The sequence below is a fragment of the Malaclemys terrapin genome, chromosome 9 (assembly GCF_027887155.1).
Source record: "Malaclemys terrapin pileata isolate rMalTer1 chromosome 9, rMalTer1.hap1, whole genome shotgun sequence".
Taxonomy (NCBI): Eukaryota; Metazoa; Chordata; order Testudines; family Emydidae; genus Malaclemys; species Malaclemys terrapin.
The window spans coordinates 83,318,327-83,336,096 of record NC_071513.1 but is presented as its reverse complement, the minus strand read 5'-3'; the positions used below and the strand labels follow the sequence as shown (position 1 = coordinate 83,336,096).

The 17,770-nt window shown below is 41.9% G+C and overlaps 1 protein-coding gene across 1 annotated transcript in view; it reads right to left on the bottom strand.

Moving 5' to 3' along the window:
* Window positions 1-17,770, bottom strand: part of RSRC1 (arginine and serine rich coiled-coil 1) — a 354,741-nt gene that overhangs the window by 175,139 nt on the left and 161,832 nt on the right. Inside the window, exon 6 of the mRNA XM_054039514.1 lies at window positions 4,944-4,995. Coding sequence (XP_053895489.1) covers window positions 4,944-4,995 — 52 coding nt within the window. The remainder of the gene's footprint in view (window positions 1-4,943; window positions 4,996-17,770) is intronic.

Below are 17,770 nucleotides of genomic sequence, written 5' to 3'. Positions count from 1 at the left end.
GCTGGTGGTCAGTCAGCACTGCTGGTTAACCTATCACCACTGCAACTTTGTGTTTAATATGTATGTACACCTAAGTCCTCAAGATCATGTTCCAGTATAATTTAATTTTTAGTGAAAATAACCCTGATGAAGGATTAACCTCAAACGCTTAAGTGGGACAGCTTAAATGCCAACTTTATTAATTGGAAGCCATTTCTTTTTCTCAAAATGAAATTAAATGCAATGGCAACACTAGCTCAACTTAGCTGCAAATATACAGTATGTTCTAATTCAATCTTTCTGGTTAAATTTGTAGCTTAACGTATTATTGTACTGTTGATGTTGATAAGTATATACATTAAATTATACAGAATGTTCACAGTGGTTAAATCAGCAAGTCTATGGGTTAGCAGAAAGAAGGTAAATATAGTAATGAAGTGAATTTTTCTGAAGAATCCAAACTGATCTGGAATATCTATATACAGTAACTCCTCACTTAACGTCGTCCCAGTTAACGTTGTTATGTTGCTGATCTATTAGAGAACATACTTATTTAAAGTTGTGCAATGTTTGCTTATAACGTCGTTTGGCTGTGGGGGCTTGGAACCAGGGTGGACCGGCAGCCCCCCATCAGCTCCCCTCCATGCCCCCCTCAGCGCCTCCCGCCCACTGGCAGCTGGATCAGCAACTCCCCCTCCCTCCCCACGCCTCCTGCCTGCAGCAATCAGCTGTTTTGCGGCATTCAGGAGGCTCTGGGGTGGGAGGAGGAGGAGCAAGGACACAGAATGCTCGAACCTAACCCCCCTATTTACATTCATTCTTATGGGGCAATTGGATTCGCTTAACATTTTTTTGCTTAAAGTCACATTTTTCAAGAACATAACTACAACGTTAAGTGAGGAGTTACTGTAGTGTATAAAAGGCAAAATCATTTTTGTTTATTGTCGCCAAACTTAAGTTTTAAAGCTACATCATATTCAGATATAGCCTACTATAAGTATTGACATTATATTGAAACTGTTGTTGAACAACTTTGGCAAACACATGGATTGTCAAATCCTTGAAAACAAAACAATGTTCAGTCTATTTAAAAAAAAATCTGTGGACAGTTTTCAATGCACTACAAATATTACAAAGCTAGATAATTTATAAAAAGTGATGTGACAACAGTAACTATAAACACAAACTACAATAATACTGCAACATACAAGTACTGTTGAAACCTGGACTAGTACCTGGCCCCCAGGTTATTATTCTAACAAGTTGAACTAGTTGTATTTTCAGTATTGAAAATAGCTCTCTCAAAACAGAGTATCACATTACAGCAATGAGGGCTATAATAGTTGTACTGAAAAATATTGCTTGATAAAATTCTGGCACAGAAGGTCTTTATATAAATGATATAACAGTAAAAAGTTCTCATTTTGCTTTAAACCAAAAAAATGAATGAATGAAAAAGTCATCAGCCTTTCTCCACACCCTTCTCACAACAATGTTGTCAACTTTATTCTTAATTGACCAAGAACAAACAACAGAGCAGGATTTTATAGTTTTATAGGGTTTTTTTGATTTTCCATTTTCAGCATTAAAATACAGACAGGAAAAGGGATTTTTCCTACATTTCAAATTTTAAGATAAACAAATACATTAAACCTCTCTCAAGTCATCCATAAGCAATTTGCACCTCCAATTTAAACTTCAGTGTCCAGCTGTGAATTTTTAAAATTATAAAGTGTCACAACCATTTTAAATGTCTCTTGAAATCCACAGGACCCAGGTCATGATGATATACAACTCATGGTATTGTTAATACATTTTCAAGGTGTTAAATTAAAAAATGAGGTGTGACAGCTGTGAGTAGTATAAACAAATTGTACTTTTTGAGGTCTGTGCTGTCACATCTATTTTATAATTATATGCTTCAAAGACATATTAAAAGATATGGAGAATATTTATGCATACATCTGAAACTATGAAATATAAGATGCTAGTTGTATTATTGAAAAATGTGAATATTTGCTGGAAATATTGAAAGTAGTACTTCCCTTTAGAAAAAAAGGTCCCCAAAAGGAAGAAGAAAAAAGATTGATTACTTGTAAAGTATATTTTACAATTAAATCTATGAAACAGATAGGAGAATACAAATTAAAATTGAAGACCTGAAATTATTGTGCAGCATACATACTTACTGATAACATTTGTAAGAAATTCTGAGAGTTCTCCTATTTTTGTGCACTAAAACCAACCAAAAGTTGTATATGGAAAAAAACAAAGTGTAAGGTCTAGGGACTAAGTAGGACTGCAGTAAAATTGCAAATATGATTACATATGAATGTTCTAGCCCTTTTTGAGTACACTACATAAATGCTGAAGGAATCAAGGAAAATACCGATGAACAACATTCAATTCATTGAAATTATTAAACAAATGCCAATGAAAATATTCACCAACACTCTTCTGCAATATAAAACAAAATCTTAGGGAAAACATTTCCAAAGTAGCCTCTGGCTCTGGATGCCCAACTTCAAACACCTAGTACTTGTTTTACAGAAGTACGGTTGCAGGTGATGTCTGACAGTCAGAACACAGGTATTGAGTTGGGCACCAAAAAATTGGGGAACCCAAATCCAGTGGCCACTGTGAAAATTTGATCTTATGCTTTTAACAAAAGTATATGCTTGTGCTAAAAACAAAATGGAACACAAAACAAGTATTTCGAAGCAGAGTAATTTGTGCATACTTACTAATGTTTACATATTTTTTCTATTTTATTTGCCTCTGTACTACAAAATCATTGATATCTTTTGTTGATTTAATGGAAATAAGATATCTTATTAAATCTAGCTATAGTTGCATTGTTTATAATTATGTTAGAGAGCAGCTTACAAAGCTTCACTGAGAACTCTTAATTTTCAGGCTACACCACCATAACTTGGACCCCTTATACTGTTCACCACCTGAATTTATACCCAAGTAAAATGGGTTCTTACCCAGAGATGTAGTATTTAAAATATTCACTAATTAACAATTTAATATTCTCTAAGGTGTGTGTTCTAATTGTCTCACACATGTCCAAAGTCCTGCATGTCCATGAGGATACTGAAACGGAATTGCCTGAGTCAGAGCACTGGGGTACTGTACAGTAACAGCCGCAGAACTGTTCATGCACTTTTCTATTATGGAATTCCCTAGGCTATTATTGACTAGGAAGGACTGATCTGCATAATGACTGTATAGTCTTTACAAGCATACAGCCATCATACAACCCCCAGTGCTCTGACTACTATCCTCAGGAATTCCCATCCACAGACCCAGAACTAATCCATCAACTGCTGACACCTCTTGCCTTTGTCATCCCTCCTAATCCAAGATATTAAGTACAATTTTAATTCTTAGTAGAGGTAGCCATGTTGATTTTTGAATAGAAGAAATATAAAGCCATATTTGCCATGCATAAAAGGGCAAAACCAGTAGGCAAAAGTAAGATTTTCCAGGTATTAAAATAGCATTGAGAAATGCATCCCCACAGTCTCAGAAGCAGCAGAGGGTTTCTGTCTTTTTCCCCCTCACAAGAGCCAGCTTCTTGTGGTCAGGGGTGGAGAGGTAGGTGTGTAGCTGGAGAGTCAGGAGCTCTGTAGAAGCCCATTGTCGTCTGAGCAATGGAAGGAGGAGCCCCTTTTCAATGGTCTGGGAGCCATTATGTGCTGGACCAGCAGCAGCTCTGAGTGGGTTGGAGGAACACATTCCGAGGTCAGCGGATGCCCTCTTATATTTTCATTGGTCAGGGAGGAGCCATGTGAATGGATCAGTGTGTAGCTAGGGGGAAACAATCTGGAGATTCAGTAAAGGGATAGGACAAAGTTTAGGAGTCGAGTCAGGGTAATTATAATTGGCATGAGATGCCACAGCAGAGGGCTTGGCAGGGGAGCTGCAAGGATTTCACAGGTGGACAAGGCCATGAGAGGGGTAAATTGACAAATGGCTAAATTATGGGAGACAGAAATGTTGGTGATTGCCCATCGCAAAATTGTATAACCAACACTTGAGTTATTCAAGGAAGAAATAATACACCTTTCTAACGGAATGGTTAACAATTTGGGAATCTGGCAGGGCTGAGGCAAAGTCAGCCAAGCTAACTGCTGGTGCCTCTGATGACATGTGTCTAATGCAGATACTCATTCAATAGGGGTCCAGTTCCCTGATAAGCCAGAACTGGAAGTGGACTCGGGGGGAGGGCATCCTCCAAAGCAGCTGGAGAACAGTGTTGGTGCACCTAATGTCTGGTACGGTGAGGATACAACCCTTTTCCTCAGCCCCTTAACTCTCATACATGAGAAGGGCTGTAGGAGTTACCGTAATAGGACCAGTGTGGAGGGATGACAGCAGTCCTCCACCACATTGAACAGATTGCCCTGTACAAGTTATTGACAGATAGCTCACAGATCAGTTAATAAAGCTGTGGCCTAATTAAACCTCATTCCTTGTGTCTTATCTTTCTTCTTGCATGTCTAGGACAATGTGATACTGCAGAAATTAAGAGAACCTTTAACAGGGCACAGAAATGTAGTTCAGGCCTAGAATCTGCACCTCTTTAAAGAAGGTTTTTACAAAATCCCCCACCACACACACTTTTTCTGCAACCCATAAAAGAAACAAAAACCAGAACCATGACAGCACAAACATTTGAAATTCACATTAGTTCTTCTGCAGCAGATAAATATCACACATTTATTTCCATATCCAAGAACAATTTAGACACTGCCGACGATGGTATACAAATGAGAAAAGCCACATTTGTTTGGTCTAATTAGAAATTTAAGTGGGAGAAGGGTGGGGAAAAGATTCAATGTTTGCCAAAGTGAGGGGGGCAAAATCAGCTGGGACACAGGTTTCACTTTAGTGATATTATAAACAATGCAGTAAAATTATTATTTTCTATTACATATTTATGTAGTATCACTTACCAGCTGCTTCAAGAACCAACTGCAATCTAGCTTTGGCCTGTTCAGCAAGAGACTGAAAAGAAAGATAAGATTTACAAAAAACTGTAGTATTATTAAAACAAATCTTTGTATACATTTGCACGTTATGTATTATTTCACATACAAACACACACTAAATTTAAGACTGGTAGAAACCATTACACACCACTTCATTTACTCCTGTACTTACATTCCCAATAGTGGACTATTGTCATTGCATCAACAATTCCCATCATCTTAAAGGTAATGTTGACGCTAAAAATCAGTTCTGAGCTAAATTCTCAAGATCTGGGTGAGAGTATGAAAATCTGGTAGGTCAGAACCAAAGAAGTTATTCATAATAAAGACTGAGCTAATGAGTCTAAATACTGAGGTGCTCATGTATCACTCCTTTTCAACCTCCCAGACCCAAATTCAGCCATTCTGTGTGGCAACTCTAGTGCCTGGTTACATGAAAAAGTAGCATTAGGAAACAATGAAAAACATATTTCAATATGACTGGTATAGCTTGTAGTTACATACCCCATTTTGTCAAGTATCAGGGAGTAGCTGTGTTAGTCTGTATCCACAAAAACAACAAGGAGTCCGGTGGCACCTTAAAGACTAACAGATTTATTTGGGCATAAGCTTTCGTGGGTAAAAAACCTCACTTTGTGTCTGTTCTGTTTAGTTCCTTCTCCATAGGCATTCTTTCATATCAAAGGGGCCGAATGTCCTCCTGTTGCCAGTGGCAACCACTCTGCTAATCATTCCAGGGGATCTAATAATTTTATTGTGTCCCATGTACTTGCTACCCCTCTAATTTTGATGCCACCTGCAATTCTGATCACAGTTCAATTTACACAAAAGACACATTTATCATTCAGCAGTTACCCAAGGTTCAGAAGGTGCTCTTTTTCTGTAGCATGTCAAAAAGCCTCTGGAAACATTAAGAGATTCCTAGTTTAGACTACAATAATAAGAAGTGTCATGGCTTGAAAACGGACACACGATTCAAACGGAATTCAAAGGGACACATGTAGCTCCAATGGATTAAGTCATCCACCCCATCTCTCTGTCTCTGTAGGACTGTTCCCTATAATATGTTATTGTTTTGGCCAGTCTAAGTTTGCAGGTTCAGGCTGCATGGTTCCAATAGCTCTCTATGAAAGTTATTCCATGGACAAGTACCTCTGTTAAGATTTTTCTGATGCTCAGCCTAAGTTTACCTTTTCTTGGTTTCTTCCCTATTAGTCATGCAGATATTGTGGAGGGTAATATGTCACAGATTTTGTTTTGTCTGACCGCTACTAACCATACTCTGTGGGGTAGGGATGGCAGTCCTGAGCACAGAAATTGCTTTGCTTTTTAAAAAATGGTTTTCAACCCCTTTTTAAAATGCTGTAGCAATTCCTGGTTCAGAAGGTAGTCCCGACTGCATTACTCTCAGATAACAGAAGAATCTTTGCAACCAACAGTGTCAGTGACATCACAGAATAGTGGTGTCTAATCTTCAGAAAACCAAAAGCAGCATGGGACTTCAAAAGGTAAAAAATAAAGAAAACTGATTTCTGCGCTAAATGCCCCCCTCCACACACACACACACACACACACACACACACACACAAAATCTAGTTCATGGGGGCATTACGTTCAGATTCAAATAGTTTTCATTTTATCTTTTCAATTCATCTTTTGTCACTACATTAGGCCTTCTGGTATGTAATGGTAAAGAACAGTTTCTCTTCTACTACAATAACAAAGGCTGGGTCTTATTAAGCATACAGCATTTTTCAATAACATTGCATTAATGAGTAAGATCAAAAATACGTGAAATAAGTAAAGGCTCAGATGAGAAAAGACCCTCATGTTTTACAATATGAGATATCCAATATTGTTAGGGTGTAACTTCGGAATTTGTTTCCACAAACCTAAAAAGACCATGGTAATTGTAGCTACAAAATTTTAATTTTGTACTGTTACAGTAATGATCCACTATCATCCCAAAATCCTTGACTGCCTTAGAAGGACTATTGTAGTAATTTCCCATTTTTTGTTTGTGCAATTGATTATTCCTTCCTAAGTGTAATACTTTGCATTTGTCCTTCTTGAATTTCATCCTATTTATTTCAGGCCATTTTTCCAGTTTGTCAAGATCATTTTGATTACTAATCCTGTCCTCTAAAGCTCTTGCAAAACCCCTCCCAGCTTGGTATGAGACGCAAACTTTATAAGTACACTCTTTATGCCATTATCCAAATAATTTATAAAAATACTGAATAGAACTGGACCCAGGACAGGTCCCTGCAGCACCCAACTAAATATGCCCTGCCAGCATGATTTTGAACCATTGATTACTACTCTCTAAGTACAGTTTTCCAACCAGTTGTGCATCCACCTTAATAGGTGTGTCTAGGCTATATTTCCCTAGTTCCCTAGCACCTCACCCTCCCTGATTGAACTAACCTCGTTATCTCCACACTGATATATACCTGCCTCTAGAGATTTCCATTACTTGCATCTGAAGAAGTGAGGTTCTTACCCACGAAAGCTTATGCTCCCAATACTTCTGTTAGTCTCAAAGGTGCCACAGGACCCTCTGTTGCTTTTTACAGATTCAGACTAACACGGCTACCCCTCTGATACTTTCCCTAGTTTGTTTATGAGGTCATGTGAGACAATATCAAAAGCCTTACTAAAGTCAAGATATATCACATCTACTACTCCCCCCTCCATCCACAAAGCTTGTTACCCTTTCAAAGAAGGATATTATGTTGGTTTGACATGATTTGTTCTTGACCAATCCATGCTGTTACTTATCACTTTATTATCTTCTAACTGCTTACAATTGGATTGCTTCATTATTTGCTCCATTATCTTTCTGGGTACTGATGTTAAGCTGACTGTTCTATAATTCCCTGGGTTCTTCTTATTCCCCTTTTTATAGATAGGTACTATATTTGTCCTTTTCCAGTCCTCGGGGATCTCTCCCATCCTTCACAAGTTCTCAGAGATAACCACTAACAGCTCAGAGATTTCTTCAACTCAGTTCCTTAAGTATTTCAGGATGTATTTCATCAGGTCCTGCCAACTTGAAGACATCTAACTTGTTGACGGCTATGTCTACACTAGAGACCTTACAGGGGCACAGCTGTACCAATGCAGCTGCGCTGCTTTACGATCTTCTATGCCAACAGAAGAGGGCTCTCCCGTTGACATAATTAAACCACCCACAACAAGCAGCAGTAGCTATGTCAGCAGGAGAATCTCTCCCGCCAACACAGAGCTGTGCACACTACCATTTATGCCGGAGAAACTTATGTCATTCGGGGGTATTTTTTCATACCCTCCAAGTAACATAAATTTTGCCGACATAAGTGGTAGCGTAGACATGGAAGTAATTCGTAATTTGCTCTTTCCCTATTTTAGCCTCAGATACTAGGCCATTTACACTGATATTCACTATGTTACTAATCCAATGATTGGTGATCTTTTTGGTGAAAACTGAAACAAAAAAGGCATTTAACACTTCGGCCATTACTGCGTTTTCTGTTGTCGTCTTTCCCTCCTCACTGAGTAATGGGCCTACCCTGTTCTTTGTCTTCTTCTTACTTCTAATGTATTTGTAAAATGTTTTCTTGTTACCCTTTATGTCCCTCACAAGTTTAATCTCAGTTTGTGCCTTATATAACAACAGTACCAATTCTATAACCAGTGAAGTGTTCGAGCAACATACTAATGGCACATCCATTATCTACAGTAAGGAGAGGTGCCAATATCTGGAGTCACAGTGTCTCCATAGGTCTTTTCTCGTACTGATTGGTGTGAATGACCATCTGACCAATATTTGATGGCCATACAAGAACATCCACTGCCTCCACCAAACAGCCAGCAACAAAGGAGGCTACCACTACACCTTCCCACTGCAGCCTCTCCAGTAAGACTCAAGGACTCCAAAAATGACTTCCACCCATGTCAGCCACTCTCCCCAAACACTGCTGATGCAACAGAACTGGTTGAATATATTCTTTGTGTGTTAGGAGAGATCACTATGCAACAGGACCCTGTTACCTGCCAGCCACCCCGAATTACTTCACTTCTCACAAAAGTTATCAGGGCCAGAAAAGTTCCATTCAGGAGCCTAGCAGGTCTCAATGCCTCAAATAAAGGGATCTGCTCACTTTGGCACCAGTTTGTATAGCATCACAGTCTGAAGAAGGAAACTTTTCATTGATTGATAGTGCCGACTTTAGCACCAGCCTTTTCCCCCACAGCACTAAGTGGAATGTCTTGGGTGAGCTGAAAGTTGAACACAATCATTGCAGCATCATACCACAAGAATGCAGGAGCACAGTAATGGAGCAAGGTATGTGGTGGTGAAGTCCACTGCACTGTTGCAGTGTCCATGTGTAGCAATGATAGCTCTCAAGGTTCAGTATCAGATTCCCACACTGGTTCATATGGGTGGCTAACTTGTCCCTCCCACAATTTCTCACCATCTTTTGTTGCCAGATTTTTTGTAGGCATTATGGCAGAGTTGAGTCTTGGGAAGGGATTCAAAGGAGAAGAGGTTAGCAGCCTTACAGATAAGTTCACAATAAGAGTCCATGTGTAAGGAATGGCATGGAACAAAGTGCAAAGACGTTTGTGGGCAAAGCAGACAGTTGAGACTAGGATTGTTCGCAGAGTTGAGGGGCAGGAAGAAAGTAATACAAGACAAGAAGTGTATAAACAGGAAAGGGAAAAGTTGTAAAAAGGCACTTGAAGTTCATCAACTCAACCATCATAGACTAATGGGGTTTGGTCCACAAGACCCTCAGTCTTTCTGAGCAAGAGTTGGTGATATTGCTAACATAGGTAGCTAATGTCAGAATAGTTTTAATGCTGCAGGTCTCCCTGATGTCAAGGCACAGATGCTTACAAAAAGTGGGGAAGCTGCAAGAGGTATACTAAGTGTTTCCCCTTTTCACAGCTATCTGGGCTTTCTGTCCCTTATGCCAAGATATATTCTCCGTGTTTTATTTCAATAGTCTTGTCAATTTAAACATGATTGTGAGTGTCATCTTTCAAGTGTGTCCTTACTAGAAATGTTATATAACGCGATTATAATATCATTTTTCAATATATTTAAATCTTACAAATCATGCCTATATACATCAACTAAGGATTAAAAAAGAACAGTGATTTTTAATTTGAAAATATTTCATTATAGTTCTAACATAGAATATTCCTATCTGAATGCAACTCATCTATCAGGGATAGAATACTTTAATGACCCACTTCTTAGGTTATGATACTTTGACAGAAACTACCTTCAGTTAGTTCAATATGCCGGATATACCGGTAATTCCTCCAAAGACATATATAAATGGCCATAGTCCGTTTACCATCATTAGTAAAACAAGTATCCTAAATGAAGAACTTTTGTGAAGACCATATGGAAAGTTATGTTTATACATGTACTAATTAACTTCTCCTTCCTGCTTTGTTTAATTTTTTTTTTAAATAATCACCAAACACTGAAAAAGGTCATTACTCAAGATGGTTTGGTTTTCTTCTCCAGAATTTTAATGGAATTTATCATCTTCTATTGGCCTCTGAGTACTAGTCAATGGAGCAATTTATTGTCTTTTGTATCAATAATCCACCAGTTCAGGTTCCTGAATTTCATGTTTGCTGACCCTCTCAAAGAATTCTAATAGAATGGTGAGGCATGATCTCCCTTTATAAAAGCTGTGTTTACTCTTCCCCAACATACTGTATTAATCTATGTGTCTGACAATTTTGTTCTTGACTATAGTTTCAACCAATTTGCCTGGTACTGAAGTTAGGCCTAACACCTGTAATTCCCAGAATCGCCTCTGGAGCTTTTTTCAGAAATCAGTGTCACATCAGCTATCCGCCAGTCATCTGGTACAGAGACTGATTCATGCAATAGGTTACATACCACAGTTATGTAGGCAATTTCATATTTGAGTTCCTTCAGAACTCTTGGGTGAATACCATCTGGTCCTTGTCCTGGTCCTCTATTAATACCTCAGTCTGGGGCAGTTCTTCAGATTTTTCACCTAGAAAGAATGGCTGAGGTGTGGGAATCCCTTTCACATCCTCTGCAATGAAGTTCAATGCAAAGAATTAACTTAGCTTCTCTGAAATTGCCTTGCCTTCCTTGAGTGCTCCTTTAGAACCTCGATCATCCAATGGCCCCACAGATTGTTTGGCAGGCTTCCTGCTTCTGATGTATTTAAAGTTGTATTTGATTTTAATATTGCTTCTTAATGTTAATTTAAAACATGCTTATATGTGCATGGTGATTTATCAGTAATAGCATTGTGTGGAACTAAAAAATACAAGTGATATAACTGAAAGGAACAGACCTAACTATTCATCTTTACACTGACCTAAACCCGTGCATAGGGCCCTACCAAATTCACGGTCCATTTTGTCAATTTCATACTCATAGGAAATTTTAGCTATTCAAATCTGAAATTTCACAATGTTGTAATTGTAGGGGTCCTGACCCAAAAAGGAGTTGTGAGGGGAGTTTGCAAGGTTATTGTAGAGGGGGTTGCAGTACTGTTACCTTTACTTCCATGCTGCTGCTGCTTGCGGCAGCACCGTCTTCGGAGCTGGGCAGCTGGAGAGTGGGAGCTGCTGGCCAGGAGTTCAGCTCTGAAGGCAGAGCCACTGGCAGCAGCAGCACAGAAGTAAGGATGGCATGGTATGTTATTGCCACCTTTATTTCTGTGCTGCTGCTGGCGGGGTGCTGCCTTCAGAGCTGGGTGCCCAGTCAATAGCCACCGTATTTCCCTGGACATGTCCGGCTTTTGCGTCTCTAAATAGCCGTCCAGGAGGAATTGGTAACAAGGTTAAAATGTCCGGGGTTTTTTTCTCCCTGGCCTCCCTCCCTCCCTTCCATGCAGAGTGCGGCTACTGGGCCGATTGAGCCACTCCCATTGGCCTCCAGCAGCCAGAGCCGTCCCTTGCTCCCCCCTCCCTCTGTCTGCAGCCCTGTGTAACACACAAACCAACCCACCGGGCAGCATGTTTTGCCTACACGTGGAGCCAGAATGGTAAGGGGAGTTCGGGGTAGTCAGGGAGCGGGGGAGTGTTGGATGGGTCCCTGGCCTCCACCTGCCACCCCCAGTCCGCGCGTCCGTCCCTCCCTGCCCCCCTCCTGCCTCTCCCTTGCCTGCTTGTACTGCTTGTACTGCCAGAGCCAGCAGCAACTGCTGTCTGCTGCCCCCGGGTCCTAGCATCCCCCATCCACTAATGGGAAGACAAGCTGCCCTTACCCTGCCCTTCCACCCTAGCCCTGAGCCTCTGCAACGCCCCCCCCCCACACCCTAATCCTCTGCTCCATCCCTGAGCCCCCTCCTGTATCATGAACCTCTCATCCTCAGACCCACAGTCCTCACCCCTGCATCCCCTCCTATCCCCATACTCCCCCCTTCGCACACCCCCCCTCCTGCACTCAAACTCCCTCCTAAAGCCTGCACCCCCTCCCTTTGCACCGCCTCCCACCCCCAAACTCCATCCCAGAGCCTGCACTCCTCACCCCCTCCTGCACACCCACCCCATGCCCCAGCCCGAAGCCTGCACCCAGCACCCAAACTATCCCAGAGCCTGCACCCTGCACCCCTCCTGCACCCTAATCCCCAGCCCAGGACCTGCACCCTAGACCTCCTCCCCCCACCACCCAACCCCCCTCCCAGAGCCTTAGGCAGGTGGGGAGGGGGGTTCTGGGCACCACCAAAATTTCTACAACCCTGCCACCGATGCGAGTGGATAAGGGTCGGGGCAGTCAGGGGACAGGTAGGGTCCTAGGGGGACAGTTAGGGTGGGGGGTTCTCAGCAGGGGGCAGTCAGGGGACAAGAAGCAGGGGGGGTAGGGGTTCTGAGGGGGGCAGTCAGGGAGTGGGAAGTGGGAGGGAGTGGATGGGGGTGGGGCAGGGGCGGGGCTAGGGCAGGGCTTCCGCCCCCAGTGTCCTCTTTTTTGATTGTGGAAATATGGTAACCCTAGCCACCGCTCTCCGGCCACCCAGCTCTGGAAGGCAGTGCAGAAGTAAGGATAGCAATACCATGAACCCCCCTAAAATAACCGTGGGACCCCGCCCCTGCAACTCCCTTTTGGGTCAGGCCCCCCAATTTGAGAAATGCTGGTTTCCTCCGTGAAATCTGCACAGTATAGGGTAAAAGTACACACACAAAACAGATTTCACAGGGAGAGACCAGATTTCACGATCCATGACTCGTTTTTCATGGCCATAAATTTGGTAGGGCCCTACCCATGCAGAACACTGATATCATGCACTGAACAGAACACAGAGCCTTTAAGTTCCAGAAAATAACACTCAAACTTATTCCACATATTGAAACTGAAGTTGAATATAAAACAAAAACAAATGTGGTTATTCCAATGGGAAAAAATAATGAATTATATAGACAAAAAAGTGAAAATGTTTGTCAGCATAACTTACAAATTATTCTTGACAAGCAAATTTATGAAGGAAAAGAAACAGAGCTACTTTGCATTACAATATAACTAATTCTTTATTACAATTAATATTCTGCAATTAGATTTCAGAACATTAATTGCCACAAAAAAATTATACAGAATATGCAAAAGATTTGTTTGATACATGAATTTTATTCTTGTTAATTTACTAGAAGAACATTATGAGCTTTTTTGGATTAAAAATAAAATACGTGCTAACAGACATGATTGTCTTGCTTTGGAATATAATTTAAAATACCACATTATACTGAAGAGTCAATGACAATAAGGCACATAGTATTCCTTATAAATTTGATTTTTCTCAGCTGTAAACTTGTCACGTATCAGAACTGTTATACATGAAGCACCAAGAAAATATGACAAATTCTCACACAAAATTGCCCAAAGCATGTCTTATTAAACTTCTGAACATGCCATGAATAGACTGAGAAACCATGTTGCTTCATCTGCTTTTAAATGTTTTATACTGGTGATCCCTAGTCTTTTCGGGAAACTATCCGATGCTCAGATGAAGAACTCAGTTGTACATGCCAACAAGCAGTTCAACTACATGTTCTCTTCTTCCACACCCTGCAACTCAGAGGCAAAAGATAGGAAAGCAAACAAGAAACAGTCAACAGTCAGGATCCCAGCTGCCCTACTGGAGGAGTCACAAAGTTAAGACAATATACTTCACACTCCTACATCTCCATGATCCATTGGTTCAGCACAGTAGGTTGGAAGTATCAGTATATTCAAAACTGTGGTTTACAACGACTATTAAACATTTTATGTAGATACTGCTGTTATTTACAAAAATCTATGGTTACTATGTTAAAGATATACTGACAACAGTGTGTTAATATTGAAATTAATACAGATGATATCAAGTAAATTTGAGAATTAGGCCTTCTGATTTTACACTTAAAATATTAAAGTAGAGTGAGAAAGCAATATAAATCAAGGAGAATTTGCTGACATCTCACCTGTCTTCTTCACAGGAATTAGTAGGGGGGAATTAGTCCTGGGGACACTGTTGTAGTAGTGAGAGACCACAGTGAAGGTATAAATTGATTAGGTGAACACTGGGCTGGAGAAGAAGCTGACTAGTCAAAAGGAGAGAGTACACGCACTAAATGGCTACTTTTTTATTTTAGAGAAGGGGATGTAATTTAGTGAGTAGAACATTAGACTGGAAATTAAAAGTTATTAGTTCCATTCTTGTCATTAATTTGCCATATGACCATTTGGGTAACTTCTCTGAGAAGTTGAGAAGAACTATCTGTATAAAGAAGATAACACTTAACCACCTCACAGGGGTGTTAGGATGCTTAATAAGTAACTACAAAAATAAATGAATTGTGGTATTTGAGTCCCCTGGCCCTTTTATAAACTTAGACCCAAACATCCAGATACACGAGAGGACTTTTGCTGCTTTTTAGCTGGTTCTCAAAGCTCTGCAACACAGACACATGCAGAATACAACCGGACTATTAAGTTATTATTGAAAGATCGTATTTAAACACAAATTACAGCTAGCTTATATTGTACTTCTTCCATGACAAGATAAGCATCATGGATAAACACGACAACTGGACAGTACTTCATTAAAATTAAAAGTGTGTTATGTGTCTCATAACAAAATTGTTAGTAGCCCAATATAACTAAAACAGATTATGATATTGATGTACACACAATTTTGTTATGAGACACAGGGACTGGTATTTATAGTTTTAAAAGTTATAATATTCTTCATGGTTTTTAGACAAGGCTCAAACTAGAAAATAAATGAGGATGCTCTCTCAAGTGATGCTCCAACCACTTAGTTTGTAAACATTTTGGAGCAGGCAGGGATTGTGTGTACAGCGCCTAGCACAATGTGGTCCTAGTCCATGACTAGGGATCCTGGGCACAACAATAATACAAATAATTATGATGTCTCAATGAGATGCCACTCAGATTATGAAGACCTTCACAATAAAGCCTTCTTTCCTGAATAATTTAATCAGTTAAACTATGTTAACTAGTACCTCCAATAGGATGAAGTTTCACATTTTACAGAACTATTGTTTCAGAATATCTGTAGACGCAGGCCAATTTATCAGAATTGGCTTACATATGGTTCATATGTCAAAGGTTAATTTCTGCAACCACAAAGTCTACAGAGACTTTACTCCTCCTCCCCCCCCCCCCCCCCCCCCCACACACACACACCTTATTTATTTTTTAAATGAATGCTTAGGTTCCAGGAAAGCTTAGATTAAGGGAAATGTACTGGTTCACTGAGCTGCAGCAAACCAGCCCAATTCACTCTTCGGTTTTTAATGCCCATTTAGAATCTTGTAACTTTACTTCCTTTCTAGTTTTGTCATCTATCTTTTAGCAAACATCTATTGTTTTCTGTAGTGAGGCGGTGTGGCTCCTCGCCGCCCCGGAGGGGGAAGAACCCAGACCTGGAAGTATCAAGGCTCGCTCTCAGAGCTCAGTGAGGCCCGAGCTGCCGGAGAGACCAGACGCCGCCAGGACTGGCTGGGCCTGCCCTGCACTCGCTACCCGGAGGAGTTGCCGGACCTACCCTGCGCTCGCTATCCGGAGGTGGTGCCGTGCCTGCCGCTCGCCCACTACCCAGAGGAACCTATGGTGCTGGACCCCCCAGAGGACAACACCCCGAACCAGGTACTACCCAAGGGAGAGTCTGGAAGTAGCCCGGGAGCAGCCGACCCTAGTCAGGCTGCAGCACTGCCAGAACTCATGTCAGTGTGTTGCGGCCAGGATCCCCACTGACTAAGCAGCGGGTCTTCTGCCGCTGCTAGGGCCCCGGGCTGGGACGCAGTGGAGTGGGAGGGCTTGAGTCCCCCCTGCCACCCAACTCGTGGGTGGCAGTCTCCCCCTCTCCCAGGCCTTTGGAGGCTTGGGGCCTACTGTTGTTGCTCAGCCCTAACTGCGAACCTGAGCCCTGACCCATTGTTGCCCTGCCCTGACCCAGGGCTTGGGCTCCCTACTGTTTGTATTATTGTTGCTCAGCACTACCTGAGCCCTGACTCTGCATTGCCCGCCCTGACCTAGGGCCTGGACTTGCTATTAATTGTACTGTTGTTGCTCAGCCCTGCCTGAGGGCCTGAGTCCTGACGCATTGTTGCCCCGCTCTGACCCAGGGCCTGGGCTCCTCACTGTTTGTACTGCTCCTGCTCAGCCCTGCCTGAGGGCCTGAGCCCGTGACTCATTGTTGCCCACCCTGACCCAGGGCCTGGGCTTACAGTTTTTATTTCAGTTACTGCAAGGGCTGCCCAGGGAGACCCCCGCAAACAGACTAATTCCCTGAACAATAACTGAATGTAGTGAGCCGGTGTGGCTCCCCGCCACTCCAGAGAGGGTCAAGCCCCAATTAACCCTTGTACACTTTCCTTAGACAGCTAAAGGAAGTATGGTTGTGTTGTATTTACCTCTGTGCACTAGCACCACCAGCAATATGGACAGAACTCAGTTTCTGAAATTCTTCATTAACTTTTGCTTCCTCTAACTCAATCTTTGGCTGTACAGCAGCAACAAAAATATTGCATGATCCTATTCATTAACTGTGGTGATTAGCTTTTAATTGGCTGTTTTAAATTATTTCTTTTCTCAGCTTTCACATAAGACGTGGCATGAAAAAAGCACTTTTCATATGACTATCTCTGAGCATTTTATAAAGTTAAATATATCCACTTTACAGACCAGGAAAACAAAGAAAAAACGGTTACCTACCTTTTCGTAACTGTTGTTCTTCGAGATGTGTTGTTCAAGTCCACTCCACATTAGGTGTGCGCACACCGCGTGCACAAGCGTTGGAAACTTTTCCCTTAGCCGCACCCTTCGGGCTGGCGGGGCCCGCACTTGAGTGGCACCACTGCGCCATGCATATATGTGCCCGCTGGCCCGACCCCCTCCAGTTCCTTCCTGCTGGCAACTCCGACAGAGGGGTAGGAGGGCGGGTGGTGGAATGGACATGAACAACACATCTCAAAGGCCTGCTGGTTGACCACGTAGTGGGTCGTGAAGGGTATGCACCGACGACCAGGTGGCTGCTCTGCAGATCTCCTGGATCGGGACCTGTGCCAGGAAAGCCGCTGAAGCTGCTTGGGCCCTGGTCGAGTGGGCCGTGACCACCAGGGCCGGAACACCTGCAAGGTCATAACGTGTCCAAATGCAGTCTGTAATCCAGGAGGAGATTTGCTGCGCCGACACCAGGAGGCCTCTCATCTTCGGCCACGAACAGCTGCGTGGATTTACAAAAGGGCTTGATGCGCTCCAAGTAAAACGCCAACGCTCGACGGACATCCAGGGTGTGCAGGCT